Source organism: Belonocnema kinseyi, chromosome 1, assembly GCF_010883055.1.
Source record: "Belonocnema kinseyi isolate 2016_QV_RU_SX_M_011 chromosome 1, B_treatae_v1, whole genome shotgun sequence".
In the NCBI taxonomy this organism is placed as follows: Eukaryota; Metazoa; Arthropoda; class Insecta; order Hymenoptera; family Cynipidae; genus Belonocnema; species Belonocnema kinseyi.
Window position 1 is genome coordinate 107,865,528 of NC_046657.1, and position 17,894 is coordinate 107,883,421.

Here is a 17,894-nt window from a genome sequence, read left to right on the forward strand (position 1 = left end):
ATGAAAGAGGGAGCTCTTCTTCATATTTTGACACCAAAATCATGTCGATACACCTTACCGACTGCGAGTAAAGCCACCCACGCTTTAACTTGACAGACTGTACTATTACGAACATTATTACGAATGATCAGATCGAAAGCTCACCAGCCAGAAGTATGCGACTTTCTGACCACATTGATCACTGAATACCTAATGTTACTCTCCGAGTTATATTCAGACTGCTTAATTTTAAAATAACATTTTCTCCTACATTATCCAAGGATAATGAAGTTAATGGGGCCACTATGGAAAATCATCAATTGATACTGAATGATAGATTATTGAGAAAAATATCGGAGTCAGTGTATAAAAGTGGGCCTTGTAAAGTCTTGAATGTTACAAAAATTCCAAATTATAAGCCATTTGCAAGTGCGTTGCCTTTTGACAAAACTCTTGCCGTATCTATGACCAAATGGGTTCAATTTCTTGTCGAGTGCATTAAAACAGAAAGTATTTTAGTTATTGCTTGCCAAAACGGTTCAAAGTTTCTTTTATTTTACTGCCTTCTGCTAGAAAATACTGATGAAATATTAACAGTGGCAAATGAGCTACAATACTGCCCTTTCTATAAACACTTTCAAGCTTTCGAAATATTAAGCAATGATATCTGTACTTGGAAAGTACTAAAGTTTAAATATATTCTTAGCTGCAGTGTTTCTCACAAAACTAGGCTTAATAATAGCAAGGAATATACGGGTGTCCCAGACCACCCGTCCAGCCCTCTTAAAAAAGAGAGAAGTCAGTTTTTTAGAAAATGCACACACAACTAACTGTTTTGTTTATTATGGCCGCCTCTTAAACGTCATTCTCACTTTAGTTCTTATTGGGTCTGCAAAGAAAATCTCTCAATTTTAGTGACCAGATTCTCGAAAAAGCAGCTATTCTATGTAACAATACGTTACGATACATGGTTTCAGCAAGATGCGTGTCCGTCGCATACCGCACGTATAAGTCGAGCAAGTTTAGATCGTTTATTTCCCAATTGGTCGATCGGAAAGTATGGCCCTGTCAATTATTCACCTCGATACCCAGCTCTTACTGTGCTAGATTTTTAGTATTTATGAGGAAGAGTAAACGATTTATTTTACCGCGTGCACCCAACCACCAGAACTAACATGATTCATAGAATTACCGAAGCAATTAGGTCACTCGGAGCAGCAGAAATTAGACGAGCTGTTGATAACTTTCAAGTCACAGTGCAGGCCTGTACTTTGCAGCGTGGAGCGCAATTTGAACATTGAAGAGTTCGAATACAGGTTTGCGAAGAATATTTCCGTCTTTCAGTATCATGCTTTAAATTAAATACTCAGTGACTTGTTAAACTAATACTATCATTTGCGATTTTATTTCACCTATTCCTGGAAAGCACGATGACGAAATAACAATTTCACACTCTAAGAATCACCACATAACTTGTTGTTTACTTTGGAAGTAAGTAATTTGGGGACTTCCCTGATCGAAAGTCCGTGCCTAATTTACTTTTAAAACGTATGTTTGTTTTATACAAAATTTTATTTCTCGAGGTCAGAGGGGTTCCATACAAATCGAACCTGTGCTTAACGCAAAGGTCATTTAGAGGTCAAAAAACCGGGTTTAGAAAAATTTTTTTAACAAAACTTACGTATTGTTTAGCGTAGAATCCAAATCCGTCAGAAAAATATACATGTTCCATTTGAAAAAATGAACTTCCGGTCTGATTCATACACTTCCGGTCGAATCCGGAAGTGGATAATATGACCAAACGGTAGAGCACGCCCGACTAGGTATTCAAAATTGTTTGCATTTTCTGAAAAACTAACATCCCTCCATTTTAAGAGTGGTGGATGGGTGGTCTGGGACACTCGGTTATTCAAAAATTGGGTGTAAATTGAGGCTTAGGATGCAAAAAGGAAATATAAAAAAAATATATATCCACAATGAAAATTTAATGCCGCATCTTTTTCTTCTCATGAAAAAAGTTGTAGCTTTTTTATTTTTCGAACTATTTACGAAAAACTGTTTTTTTCTCCGATTAAAAATATTTTGAATTTTTTAACTTCAACTCGCATCGGAATGGGAAGTTTTTTATATTTTGTGATAAAACTAATCAGAAATATTTATTATCATGTTTTGCGACGTATAACGTTAGCGAAAGTTCAAAATGTTTATTAGAAAAATGGTTAATCATTTTTTTTCCGAAAGGTTGCATAATTCGTGCACCAACAACTTCCCACGTTTCGGGAGTCGAGCCAATTTAGAGCAAGCGAAAACTGTCAGCGGTGAAGTTGTTCAGGGAGGTTCAAGGAAGTTTTCTAGAAAGTTTCAGCTCAATTGGAATAGTACTTAACAAACTGTTGACGTTTTAATTTTCTGGTGCAATGGATTTTTACCCGCATAGACTACGGCCCGGCCGGTAATCTGCTACTCCAGCGTTAGGTGCAAGTGTCTCACAGCCAGCCGAGTGGTTGTAATTAAAATACGAGATATATGGAAAATCATGGTCTATAATAAATATTTCTTTTTCTCTTATGAAAATATTTAAATGTTGCTATTTCTACGGTTGTTTCCTTACCAAAAATGAAATATATCAGTGTAGTTAAGTCTGTGCCGATCAGCAGAGCACATCGTTAAAATATAATGTGATATATAAAAGTTTTTCGATTAAATTATCATAATAGCTATACAAAATTCTATGATATAAATATAATGAAGTTTTCCACTTACAAAATATAAAATAATTTGAATCCTACTAATTGTAGAAAACGAAAGAAGCATGAAAGTTTGTGGGAAAGAAATGTTCTTAAATGCATCAGAAATGCAATATGTAATAATAAATTAATAAATTATTTCTTGCTTCATATACATGAAAAATATCTTGAAAATAAATAAAAATATATTTCTAAGTATCGCAGTAATGATAATGATTATATTATTAAATAGATACATTATTATTGTTTACGGAAAATGTGAATCATAGAGGAAAATAATTATTTTATATATATATATATGCTATTTTTGGTGCAACTATTTTTGAAACATTGTTTACAAAATTGAAAAAATAAAATAGTGCGATTTTATAAAATCTTAATATAAATTCTTTTAAAAAATCTTCGAAACACCAAATTTGTTGCAATATAAATAGTATTTTCAAACTTTATATTTTCCGCGAACAAACTAAATTGTTGCCTTTCACATTAAAAACATTTTTGTGAAAAAAAATCGTTTGGAGAAACAAGGAAAATTGAATTTTATAAATTAGAATACATTATTTCTTCGATAAATCTGTTTAATTTTTTTTAATACGGAGTGTTGTAACATAATTATTATATTTAGCACCAAAATATCAATTTATACATTAAAAACCACTTTTTATACTTATTAAACAATGATTTTTATATTTACTGTGTGTTTAATTACAAAAACTCGGCTGGTTGTGAGACACACTTGTACCTAACGCTGGATTAGCGGATTACCGGCCGGGTCGTAGTCTACCCGGGTGAATATCCATTGCGCCAGAAAATTAAAACGTCAACAGTTTGTTAAGTACTATTCCAATTGAGCTAAGACTTTTCAGAAAACTTCCTTAAACCTTCCTGAACAACTTTCTCACTCACAGTTTTCGCTTGCTCAAAATTCGCTCGACTCCCGAAACGTTGAAAGTTGTTTGTGCACTAATTATGCAACGTCTCGGAAAGAAATTATTAACAATTGTTTTAATGAACATTTTGAACTGTCTCTAACGTCATCCGTCGCAGAACATGATAATGCATATTTCTGATCAGTTTTATCACAAAATATAAAAAACTTCCCATTTCGTTGCGAGTTGAAGTGAAAAAATTCAAAATATTTCAATCGGAGAAAAAACAGTTTTTCGTAAATAATTCGAAAAATAAAAAAGCTACAACTTTTTTTATGAGGAGAAAAAGATATGAGGCATTACATTTTCATTGTGAATATATATTTTAAAAATTAAAATTCGAGACTTTATTTTTAAGTGCTCAGGGGCCTCTCCACTCCAGCAAAATAATTCTGTATCTCCTTTTTGCATCCGGAACCTCAATTGTTCCAATGGCGGGCATAGGCACTACCAAGTTTATTACGAAATACAATTTTATATTTACGATAAGGGAACGCTGAAATTGAAATTCGCTGAATTTCTTTGTACACTTTTTGAAAGATTTAAACAATTTCACGACCAAATTTCACAATGTTCATATTGAGTGGAGAGATATAAATAGAATAGGATGAAGCCCTGTCGCTTCTCTCGAAATATTAATTACATTTAAGGAGAGTATCTACATTAAGTTTATTTACTTTTATGACGGGCCGAGGAAGAAGAAAATAAAAAAGGGACCAAACCAATTTTTCGAATTTTCAAATTTTACAAAAGGCGCTACATAATCATTTTATCAAATATTTATTTAAGCTTGTTTTACTTCACTTTTATTATAATAATATTTGCACATAAAGTATCATTTACAAAAATATATAAATTCTCGAATCAGTTATTTAGAATTTGAGTTTAAAAAAGACCTGCTTAACATCATTTTTAATGCGATTTTAAACTAAGGGTAAGGTCAACAAGTTAAACCCATTTTCAAGTCCATGCGGTAAAGTTTTATATCTAATTTTTTCTTTTTCTGCCCATCTTCAGCGTTTAATGTTTAATGCTCAGAATGAAGATTTACAGTATTAAGCATTTTTGTATTTCATATAAAGATTTATTATCAATGAGCTAATTGAATGTGAATAAAATTTAAAGAAAAAACCATAAGTTCAAAAAGTCATTGACTTTCCTAGAAATAATATTATTTATAATATACTTAAATTCTTCTAACGCATTTATCAATTTCATTTATTCGTATAGTCTGTTTATGGTTATTACATATAAAATATGTTGCGGACAAAAACGAGTTAAGAAGAGACGAGGAACAAGGATTGTATCTTATATTATAATATAAAGATATAATGTATTTTTTTATAGAATTTTATTATATCTTCATATGAACGATACAATCCTCCTTGTCTTGTTTATTTTAAGCTCGTTTTTGTCCTCAACTTATTAACTTTTTTTTACTCCGATGACTTTTTGAACCCACTTTTGCTACTCGCCACTTAATATAAAGATTACTGGCGGGATAAATGAATCCCTCAACGGGTTCCAGTGCACAAATTACATTTAGCATTAGCTTTCGTTATTAAATCAAATATACCATATTGCAGAAAAAAGTGCGTTGATTAATTATCATCAGCCGCGAGTAGTTACTGGTCTCTCCAGTAACAGTAATGTACGGCTTAATTATAAAACTTATTTCTATATAATAAACCATCCAGTAGCGTCATACACACGAAATATGTACGGCACAGGACTACTATCGGCGAGAAAATTCGAGTCCTCTGGCTTTGACGTTGAATAAGTATGTGAAGAAAAAATGGCAAGTTAATGAAAGAGGTATCATTTTAAAGGTGCGAATGTTGTACGTTAATGAGCCGAAAATTAATATTCCAAAAAATTATTTCTAGCTTTCAGATCTGAAAATACGATGAAAAATGAGGAAATTTGATAGCTTTTAAAAACAGTGAACTTTGAAGCATAGTTTTTTATTGAAAAAAATAGGAAAAATCTGAAAAAATTCATGGTGGTACATTAAACATTTCTGAACAGATTGTTGTCGAAAAATTTGCAAAATATAAATAATTGTTCGTTTTTTGTGAATAAATATGCGGCCGCACTATCTTCAGTTCTAATGAAGATAATGAAGTGATTTAAATTGGAGGTAGTTAGTTGAACTATCTGTAATAATTTACAATTTGAAGGAAGTATGTGCTTCTTGTTGTCTTCGTACAAATTGCGATATTTGCAGTCAGTTTTTTATATAGGAAAGCAAGTGCGAGAGCCCAGCGTGGTGCCGTTTTTTCAGGGGATCGTCCCCGGTTTTCCTCAACCCGACCTACCCAGCTTGTGCCTCCGAGCCTCACTCTGGCCTTCAAACCCTTTCACTGTGTTGAGGAAAACCGAGGCCGACCCCCTGAAAAAACGGCACCACGCTGGGCTCTCGCACTTGCTTTCCTATATAAAAAACTGACTTCAAATATCGCAATTTGTACGAAGGCAACAAAAAGCACATACTTCCTTCAAATTGTAAATTATTACAGATAGTTCAACTAACTACCTCCAATTTAAATCACTTCATTATCTTCATTAGAACTGAAGATAGTGCGGTCGCATATTAATTCACAAAAAACGAATAATTATTTATATTTTGCAAATTTTTCGACGGCAATCTGTTCAGAAATGTTTAATGTACCATCATGAATTTTTTCAGATTTTTCCTATCATTTTTTCAATAAAAAACTATGCTTCAAAGTTCACTGTTTTTAAAAACGATCAAATTTCCTTACTTTTCATCAGATTTTCAGATCTGTAAGCTACAAATAATTTTTTGGAATATTACTTTTCGGCTCATTAACGTACAACATTTGCACCTTTAAAATGAGACCTTCTTCATTAACCTACCATTTTTTCTTCACATACTTATTGAACGTCAAAGCCAGAGGACTCGAATTTTCTCGCCGATAGTAGTTACTAAACTGGTTCAGGCCTCATTCTACGAGCGTTTAACTCCCTCTACTCCCCACTCTGCATTCATATGTTAGTACTTCAGGCTACTTGCACTACCTGTGCAGGAGACCACCCCGCTAATTACACAGATTTTTCTGCTTGTAAAACCGCATAAAGGAAACCCGTAAGTAATAAACCAAAAACTAATAATACGCGTAAAGAAACGGCATCTAATAAACCATTTGTTCAGACCGCTCAAAAAGATAATTATATACGTAAATACACGCCACAAGTCAGTGCTCAGCCACAAAAAAAATTACCACTTTACAGCACTGTAGTCGCTCCTACTTCAGAAGCATATTCGATCAAATCTCAATCTATACAACCACCGAAAACTCCAAAAATTACTAGCATTTGCGATGAACCACCTATCACCAAGAAAATTCCAGGCCAACAAAATTATATTACTCTAACTATTGCCCTGTCTGGTAAATCTTTTAGAAAAAGCTACAACCTTAACCACAGACATAATGGGCGGGGGGGGGGGGGGGATTAACATTAACGAAGCTATAAATTCAACCACCAATATTATAAGTAATCTACTTGCACTTGCTATCGAAAATGGCTGCCTTCAATAATAAAACTTTAAAAATAATTTTTTGGAATGCTCAAGGTATTCTTAAAAAAAAACACGAATTAGCCACATACCTCTAAAAAATCATAGTACCAGTTACTTACTCAGTGAAATTTTACTACGCGAATCCCGACGCGTTAATCTACTTCGTGGCTATAAATTATACAGAAATAACACAAATAGAGGTACCGCGAATTTAATTCAAGAATATATTGATCACCATGAACTAATAGTTCCTGAAATATTTATTTAAATAAAATATTTATCTGACCAATCATAACCTACGCACTCTAAAATTTGGGGCTGTGCTTCAAAAATTAACATTAATCACATCCAGATTATATAAAATAAATTCTTCGACGCATCACAAAAATCCCGAGATATACCAGGAACTCTGTCCTTCACAGATAATTTAAAGTGCCTTATATTTTAGAGTATATAAAAAAACCGCCACTAAATTCTATAAATCACCATCATTATCACCTTTTAAACATATGTCCTCTCTCGGGAAATATGATTTTGATCCGCTTCGCAAGTACGCGATGCCCAAAGACGTCCTCATGAAATGACTCTAACAACGATTTTCATTCTTCGACCCTCTACCCCTTCCCACTCTTCTTTACTTTTCTCTCATAAAATAAATGATCAGATTTTGTGTTTTTTCCCTCTTACGGGTTTTTTCCCTCAAATAATAAACGTCACTCTTAATTCAAGTCATGTATTTCTCTTAGATTGTGTAAAAATGCCCAAACTAGTAACGCACAACAACTTCTTCCAGTCCGATCATCCTTCAGGGAGATCATTAATCGCGAGTGCATGACTGGCGCGGCTTTGCCGCGTCAACCGCCTACTCCCCTGCATTGAATATGCACTCCCGTGCACAGAATTCTTAATCTCGATTTTTTTACACCGCTAGTTTAGTAATGAGTTATTGGACTATCAGCAATGTAGCCCTAATTTTTTATTTCCTTTTTTCTCCGTGTCGTACTTTATACTTGGCGGAATACAGTGAAACAAACTTTGGTTCTGAATACTTTTGATTGCACTTATTTAGTAAAGTTGTGGCAGTTCTGGTACGGGGCTACATGTCACGTTTAATTATGTGAAATAGCAGAATGAACGATAACTCTCGCATATGCGTGCTAAACCATATTGTAATTTCGACCACGTCGAATGAAAAAATCAACACTAATTTATACATACATTCGCAGCTACTTTACACAGTAAGTTCTAGTATTTCAAAAGGTATTAATAACTTTTTTTTTCACTAGGCACATAGCAACTCATGCTAATTTCGGAGCAAAATTTATTGTTATTTCATAGTAAAATCTCCTTTAAACTTGGAAAATGTACATTCTGCTGTCAAAAATATTATACACCTAGATACGGCAAGTGGATGCGGAGTGGGAAAAAAAATATATAGCTACTACTTTCGTCGGGTCCGTAGCTACTGCCCTCTTCGTACTACCTTGTTCCTTCTTTCTCTAGAGGTAAAATCGTTGCTCTGAGGGTAATAATTTTAAATGAATTATCCGTTGCTCTCACAGAAAATCGCTGTTTTAACAAAGATTTCTTAAAACACCGATAAAGTAGAAGCAGGGATTCTGACATGATTTACAAATTAACAAATTTCTATAAAATGATAATACTTTTGCAATTCTAATCCTTATTTTATTTGTCAAATTAGTGACAATATTAAAGGCTGGCCACATTAACTAATTTTAATGCTAATTTAGTCATTATTAAGTAAATATTTATTTTTTGAATTTATATGTCACATTCCGGTGTATCAAGTAAAAATAATATAAATGTTTCTTTAAAATGGATAAAGAAACATGTATTACATTTTTATTTTCTTACAGCAATTTTTTCTTAAATAATATGATACAAATTACTCAATATTGATCGTAGATTAGAAGTAAAACGCACCCAGTCGATTCCATGTAAAAAATAACTCCAGAAACGTGTACTAACTTTTCACTTACATTCAAAACTGTTTTCTTTCTTTGCAAATATATCACTTTTAAGGTTACAGGATTTCCCTGTTTTTAAGAAACTTGCCCTTTTATAGTGTTTTTCACTGAAATTCTAAATTAATTAATACAACACAATTAGAAAATCAAAATCTTTTGCATTGAAAGTTTATTATTTTTATTGAAAATTCTACTGCATATTATATTTATGGTTCAGAACTCATCTTTTTTGGTTAGAAATTCTACTATTTTGTTGAAGATTGAACTATACACAGAAACAATTTATACGTAAAAAAGACACGAACTAGTAGCTAGGTCTCAGATATAAGAAAAATTCATTGGACATTGATCTATTTTCGTAAATGATCTGCAAATTTTGCGAAAGAATTAGCGAACTCGATATGACAAGTCTAAAACCGCTTATCACTTTTTTCCATAAGTAATTAAAAAAATATTATGAGTGATTGGGAAAAGTTTTAAGGAGCACTCACGAGCTTGCTCGACAAGTCTGGGAACTAGGACGCAGGTTCGTCTTTACGTGGCCCGCACACACTCTCACCCACCCTCTCGGTGCGTATGTGCAAGCGTATATGTGGTTTAAATTCGTCGGATGAGTGGCTAGAATTCTTATTATACCTACAGTGTTCAACCTCGATGGCTATGCGTTTTTACGCATTCATCGTTTGTGTTTAGAAACTATCGAGTTCGAATTTTCAAAACCTCAGAGTTGTGCGAGTTTATAAATATAAATGAAATCGCACAAATAAAATTTGTCGCTTTTTATATTCAAGTCTAAAATTTTCAGGAACTGTTCGTAGGAAATTCGAACTTTTCGTATAAAGTTCTAAATTTTCCATACATTTTTCATAGAAATAAGGATTTAATGTTTGATTTTTTTATCCCGTATCCGAGACCTAGCTGCAAGTTCGTGACTTTTTTACTGTTAAATTTTTCCGTGTATTTTGTTCAAAATAATTTTTTTAACTGAAAATTTAACGATCCATTTTAGGTTGAACATTTCCTTTTTAGTTGGAAATGCTATAGTTCTTACGATTTATGTGAAAATTATATTTTTGATACGAAATTTATGTTAAGCGAATATTTAAAAAGATATCAAAAATGCTTATATTTCAAGAAATAATCCTCAAGAATTCGAATCATTACAAAAGATATATACCTAGAAGATTGCAAGGTTTTGAAAAGTTTAACAAATAATTAACCATTTGAGAACATTTCAATAATTTTTTCAGAAAAATTAGTCATTTTTTATTTGAAGAAATAAGTTTTAAGAGAATATTAAGAACAAACTAATATAATTTCAAAAGATGTTTGCGAATATTGAAAGTTCTTAAAATATAAAATATATTTTAAAACCTGAATAGATTTGCGAAAATTTATAAATATTTTTTAACTTCTTCCAAACTTCAAAAAGACAATGTTTTCCTAATATTCTGTAAAATCCTGCAAAATAAAAAAAGTCTTCAAACCTTTAGACACTTTTTCGATAAATATCTTAAAGTTACAACTGTAATAATATGCAATTCTTATTTAAGTTATTTTCCACTCACTTCTACCTACTATTCATTCGACCTCTTAAGTTTCCGTACAATAGACTGAATTGCATAATAAACCATAAAAGGTGGAAATCTCTAAAAATTGATTGGGTTACAACCAGGTATACGGACTAAGGATGGATATATGATGTTCGTACGAGATTCTAGATTATTGGCCCACAGGTTTTCCTCCAGTTTAAACGAGGGATTTAGAGTTTAAATGACCTTAAATAATTATCGTGTGCCTAAAAGTGGATACCTGAAATATTTGGATTTTTCTATTTGGGTCAAATGATTGAAAACCTTTTGAATTTGAAAAAAGTTAAAAATAAAATTTTGTAAAACGAGTGTTTCAAACTGATTCGGACATGATGAGCAACGGAACATAATATAGGGAAAGTGTATAAAATTGTACAAAACTGATCTGAATATTCTAAAACATAAAAAATATGAATTTCAGGAATTTAAACATTTTTAAAACAAAATTTTGCAAATAAGCGTATGAAGTTCATTTTGCCAAGAATTAGAGAGAGTTATAGAAAAAGTATATTTTTCAATAAAATACACGAATTTTCAACCAGGCAGTTGAATTTCCATCCAAAAAGATCAATTTTCTACTAAAAAAAGAAGAATTTTCAACAAAACCCAACTCTGGCTTTCAGTCACCCCGTTCTCGGTATGCGTTGAACTGCTGGCTCTAGAAGTTTCTCAGGGGAGCAGGGCGAGAGCGGTTGCGACATTATATACACATATATTGTGAAGTGGTAATACTTGCCACGCCCAAATTTATGAACTGTCCATACCTATTCGATGGAAGTTTGATTAAAATTTAAAAAAAAAAATAAAAAAAACATTAAATTAAAATCAGTACCTTGACAAGCACAGAATCATAACAAACTGTCCAATGACAGGGGCCTCGAGTGGGACGGCATGTTGCCAGAAATAATCCTCTCGAGGCTTGAAAATTGTAGCGCCGCCAATCCGAACCGCCGCCAGACTGGAGGGAAACATCAGACACTGTTGAGACACGTATTAATCCCTTTGAACTTTTTTTTGTATTATGTTATCAGGCACTCTCAGGGCCGAAGGACCCGTCAACCACACTACACCACCCACACAATTAGCACCAGTGATTCACGACTAGGTGTTCGTGTATCGTTAAAACACAACACTTCACTTCATTTTGACAGGAGGATGACACGGCCACATAGGGAATCTACACAGGCTGTTAGTGTGAACTGTCAAAACACTACCAGCTGATACCTTAAAGCGCACACTACTACCTATTAATATAGTCGATTCTGCAGTCAATTTTTATGTAAATTTCGCTGTGAATTGTAATGTAGGGCGTGAATTCTTGATTTGGCGGTGAATCGTAGTTTGAGGGTTGCCTTCCGATTTATTTTCCAACATGGCGAGGCAGCATGACTCCCAAGGTCGGAGAAGGTCAGCGCCATTTTGGGAAATACCGGCTATATATATAATGTCGCAACCACTCACGCCCTGCTCCCTTGAGAAACTTCTGGAGCCAGCAGATCTACTGCAGTTCTACTAGCTAGTTCTACTAGCATTTCTACATTCGGTTCGGTTTTGATTCCTCTCGAATCAAACCGAAGAGCCTATGACAAAGCCACCGAACGCGTCCTCGGGTTGCGCATAAAGGGTCCCAGGACCAAGGATTTCTGCTGAATATGGTTACAAAAATGAATAGGTAGTGGTGGACAACTGTCCAGGGTTGGTCCCGAAGGAATTAACTTCTAAGCGGAGTTTTGAATACCGTGCCGAAAGCTGAATGGCACCTGGGTGAGGTGTCTAGAATGGTGACTCTGGGATATCGGGCGATCGCTCAGAGTATGCAGCCTTATCCTTGCATGCGGGGCTCTACAAGGATGGACGAACCCCTTTCCCTTGCTTCTCGTCGGAATAACAATGATGCGCAGGGCTCCCGACAATGGGTCGACCAACAATGCCGACCAATCTAGAGCTAGGGGAGCCAATGGAGATGGATTTAATGCGATGGATCGACGGAATCTCGGGACCTTCAGGTGGACGGAGCAACTAAATCGAGACAAGCTACAGTTCTACGAGGTGAGTGAGGTCCCTGAACGGAGTGACATGACACGACTACATGATCTGGCTAAAATGGATGATGAGCTTCGTGGACATTTTTCCAAAGAATCCGACCTCTGGACTATCAATTGTTGTCTGTTTAATGCAGCGAGAGCTTTGGCCTATGCAAACAGTAAAACAAAACCAACGGTTGATCATAAGACCAAAAGACGACTGAATCAACTCGCCATAAAGATAGGCTGGGCAAGACAGTACGCGTCAGGTATTTAGTGTGTGATAGACTACATCACATCTGGCAAGAATTCTACCGCAAAGGTTCGAAAGTTTGCGCGCGAACTCCGGACCCGTTATCACACACTTAACAAGTCAAAGCTGCTGACTATCAGGTAGCATATTGTTGAGAGAATAAGGATACTATCTGAAGCTAAGAGAAGTCTAGAGCGGAGGGAGAGGTAGTTCAGAAAAAATCAAAAGTTTCTCTCTGACCCATCTCGACTCTTCCAAGACCATCCAGTTACTGTCGAACAGCCGCCCAAACCAGAGGAGGTGGAAGTATTTTGGAGAGAAGTCTACGAAGTGCAACGAAGAGTGGACGAAAACTCAGAAAATCTAAATAGCTTCAAGGAGCTGTGTGATGCCCTCATAACACCTGGTAAAGAATGCCCACCCATCACTACCGAGGAGGTGAAAAAAGTATTAAGAGGGATGAAGAACTATTCCGCACCGGGAACAGATTGTATCCAAACCTTCTGTTGGAAAAAGTTTCCTTCAACCCATCAGCATTTTGCCCGTATTTTCACCTCATATTTAAAGTCGGAAGAACTAATTCCGGAGTGGTTGGTAAAAGGGCGCACAATACTCCTGCCGAAAATAGGCAACTTATCTAACCCCAAAAATTACAGGCCAATCATTTGTCTGAACACACTGTATAAGATATTCACAGCTATCCTAAATGATAGGATTATTTGGGCAATTGAACCTGTGTGGCAAGAAATGTATAAACAACGCGGCTCGAAGAAAGAAGTAGCAGGATATCGGGAGAACCTGCTCATCTATAGATGTGTCTACAAAGTTGGAGCATACTACCAGCGTGACCTGTCGATGGCCTGGATTGATTACCGGAAAGCTTTCGACTCGACCTCCCATAGACTTATTATCTGTCTTTTGGAAAGCTTAAAGGTATATCCTCAAATCGTGAAATGCATAGAGACATTGATGCCGCTTTAGAAAACCAGATTTACTATCTCATCTGGAAAAAATCGTGTGACAACTAACAAGGTCACCTTTCAGAGAAGCATCATTCAGGGCAACACCATGAGGCCACTCCTCTTTTGCCTCACATTATTGCCACTATCTCTAGCACTTCGCCATTCCGACGGGTACTTTTGCGGCAAACCTGCAGATTGAAAGTACAAGGTCACTCATGTATTTTACATGGACGATCTGAAGATCTATGCTAAAAACAAAGATCAACTACATCTAGCTCTAGGGATTGTTTATTTGAAGCGAGAAGAACTTAATGGCATCCCTGAAGACCCTGAGCTCGCCGACAGAAGCGCTGTACGACACCTTTGCGCTGGAGAAATTATACATACCTGGGCGAGCCACAAAGCCGCATTCAGGATGTGACATCTATAAAGGATACTCTCCGAAGCAGATACATCTCATCCGGCAGATTTGGTCTTCCGAACTATCGGCGAGGAACAAAGTATCTGCAAGGAATATGCTTGCCGTCCTCGTAGTACTCTATTCATTGTAAGTGGTACCATGGACGAAGAACAAGCTCAGATCCCTTGATATCTGGACACGAAAGGTTATGCACATGAACAAAAGCATGAATCTAAAGTCTTCTGTTTCGCGACTCTACATCTCACGCTGTCAAGGTGGTCGCGTAATATTGAAGCTTGAACTTCTTCACAACAGGATTACTCTGGGTACAGCACATAGAGTCGCAAATAGAAGTCTAGAGAAAATATAGATAGTGTGGTTAGCATTTTCGTTGATAATATAAAACATGCTCTGGACAGGTCTATCTCTAAAATTAGCTTTTAACCAAATAAAAAATATGTACCTGATAATATCAAGGAAATAATGAACTGAAGGCTTAGCTTAAGAAAAGTGGGACAAAGAACAAACAGCGAAGAGATAAGGAAAATTAAAAATAAACTTACAAAGTCTATAAATAAGAAAATGGATAAAATTAATAATGAGAACTGGTCTAGTAAATTAAATAGGTTGGAAATTACAAATAACCTATTACAGATAAAAAATAATAATCCAGTGCGGAGATTTTTGTGTGGCCCCGTGCGGGGACGGATCGGGCCAAATCGGACCCAGATCGGGGAATCTGAACGTGGTCAGATCCTTCATGAAACGCACGCCCCGATCGGGGCCGAACGTTATAGCCCGGTCGGGATGCCCGGCTGGTTCCCGATCAATTTCCGGTTCTAAATTGTTGGGTATTTTTACTTCAATAATTAATAAATATAAATCATTAGGTTGAACGCCTTGTAATTACGTCCAATCTTAACTTTACTCACGTGTACCCTGCCGTTTATCATCCCAGGCTTTCGCGTTCGAGAAAATTTTCCTATGTGGGAAAGGATTTCCTCCTAAGTCACCGTAAAATTGGGTCAAGCAAAGCTGAAAACAAATTATGGAAATTTGATTTTCTACAAAAATGGAATAGCTACATTTTCAGATAAAAGAATTAATTTTTAACAAAAAAAAAAGCGAGATTTCAACAGATTACAGAATTTTTCTAAAAAATAGTTGAATTTTAAACTGATGAAGATAGATGTTCGAAAAAAAATAGATATTTCAAAAAACTAAGTTTGAACCAAGGAGATTAATTTGATGAAAAAAGATAATTTTGAATAAAATAGTTAAATTTGAACAAAAATATCCTTCAAAAGTAATAAGTTGAACTATGGGAAGGGGATTTCTTAAAGGATTACAGTTTTGATTTTCGAACAGGAAATTAAAATAAATTATGATTTAGACTTTAAAACAAGTTATGTAATTATGCTTTACTTTAAATCTCATTTGAATATCAAAAATTAATAATAATAGTCCTTATCTTTGCAATACATATTGTGTTACACTGGAAGGCAGCGGCGATTCAACTATTGCACTTGGTGTCAGCACAAGAACTGAGTTCGAGGGTTCAGGTCAGAAATTTGGGATGGGGAAAACCCAGTTTCAAGGCCGTCTTAAGATATTTTGAGGTCTGTGCTTATCCGTCTTAAATACACTATTCTTTCTTATAATTAAAAGTACTTGTCAATTTTGTGTTAAGTTCAACAGAAAAATATTGTAAAAATAAGTAAAGGTATGTATTAATTAGAGAAGAAAAACAACAAGTTTTAGAATCTCCTATAAATTAGGAGGAGGTTAGTGGATATTTGCACCATCTTTAACCCAGCACTGGGTGCGTCAGTAGTAAAAAAACGCCAGAAACAATCTTATACTTGAGATAATAATTTATAAACTTTCTAGAATTTTTTATCTTTCCGAGCAGTGTACTGCTTTTTCACTTTTGGAATTTTTACATAATAATTGGATTGAACCAAAATATACTCAATGTGCCTGTAAAAAATAATTGTTCAAAGTAACTACACCGCTATTCGAAATTCCTTTGAACACTTAGTAGGTGGCGTTGCAATAGGAAACCTGCGGCCAACCCGATCTGGCACGACTCCCGGCCACGCAAATTAGCACTACCCGAGCCAGATCATGTCTGACCGATCCAGACCTGATCGGTAATCGGGAAAAGATCTAGCAATTTCTGCACGGGATTCAATACCCATCTTACATGGCCTAAATGGTGTTGCAATTAGTAATGAGGATATAGTTGAGCAAATAGCAAATAACTTTGAAAATGGTCATTACTCGACTGAAAATATGGGACATGATGACACTCACGAGATCGCTGAAAAGTGCACGGAAAAAAAGATATCGCACAATGATATCGCAAAACCTCTGTATTGAAATTAAGCGCAATATGATAACGTACAAGCAGGTTCCGGAGCTTTTTAGGATATTCTAATGCAGTAACATCGCTGGGCCACTAATAGAACCCTCGTATATATCATACAATAAAATAATAATATAATGTAAAATCTTGCAATGTACGATATCACGAATTGCGCTATTATAACGTGATAATTATGATATATAGCAATATCGTTTTCTCCGTGTGTTATAGTAGGAATAAGGAAAAAGTGATTGATGTGGAAAGCATTGTGAGCTTCTCCGACCGAAATAAGAAAGGCAATCTTAAGAACAAAGCCTAAAAGTGCAACGGGCTTAGATAATATCCAGAATATTATTTTAAAACATCTACCTAAAAAGGTGTTTGTGCAAATAATGTACATTTTTAATGCGGGTTTCAACTTACCATATTATCCTTTGAGCTGGAAAATGCAAACATACTGTCTCTACACAAAGTAGGTAAAGATAAACTCTTTCCAAAAAGTTACAGACCAATAAGTTTATCATCCACATTGAGTGAAGTATTTCAAAAAATTATTCTAAATCGCATTAAAAAGTTTGAACTTCTTAATAATGCCTTCATACCAGAACAATTTGGTTTCATTGAAAATAGAAATACTGCCCAACATCTATATCGAGTAAAGAATGATATTAGAACCAATTTTATATTTAATAAATCTACAGCATCATTTATTCTGGATCTGGAAAAAGCGTTTTACACAGTCTGGCACAAAGGACTTCTATAATATATACACTTTCAAATTTAGGATTTCCGCTGTACATTCTCCAAATTTTACAAAGCTATTGTAAAAATAGAACTTGCCTGGTGTGTTTTATTTATTATACCAATGATATTCCGAGAATGGATGAACTACAGTTTAAGGTGGGTTCCGAACCACCAAGAGCAACAGCTTTAAGTACTTGGAGAAAACCTTTTTCTCTAGAGGTACCGGTCCCACGACTCTCTGGAGATGAACAACTCCCTTGCTAGGCTATACCAGGTGTATACATATGAAACCGGTATTTTTTCAAGAAAAAAACACATTTATTTCAAGAGAATGATAACAAATATTTTATTCAAAGTATGCGCC

General features: G+C 34.9%; 1 protein-coding gene across 1 annotated transcript in view; it reads left to right on the forward strand.

Annotated features, from left to right (window-relative positions):
- The window catches only part of LOC117179471 (histone H2A.J-like), a 24,700-nt gene that overhangs the window by 1,554 nt on the left and 5,252 nt on the right, over window positions 1–17,894 (forward strand). The window contains exons 2-3 of the mRNA XM_033371326.1: window positions 6,911–7,068; window positions 11,811–11,869. Of these exons, the coding sequence (XP_033227217.1) occupies window positions 6,911–7,068; window positions 11,811–11,869 (217 nt within the window). The remainder of the gene's footprint in view (window positions 1–6,910; window positions 7,069–11,810; window positions 11,870–17,894) is intronic.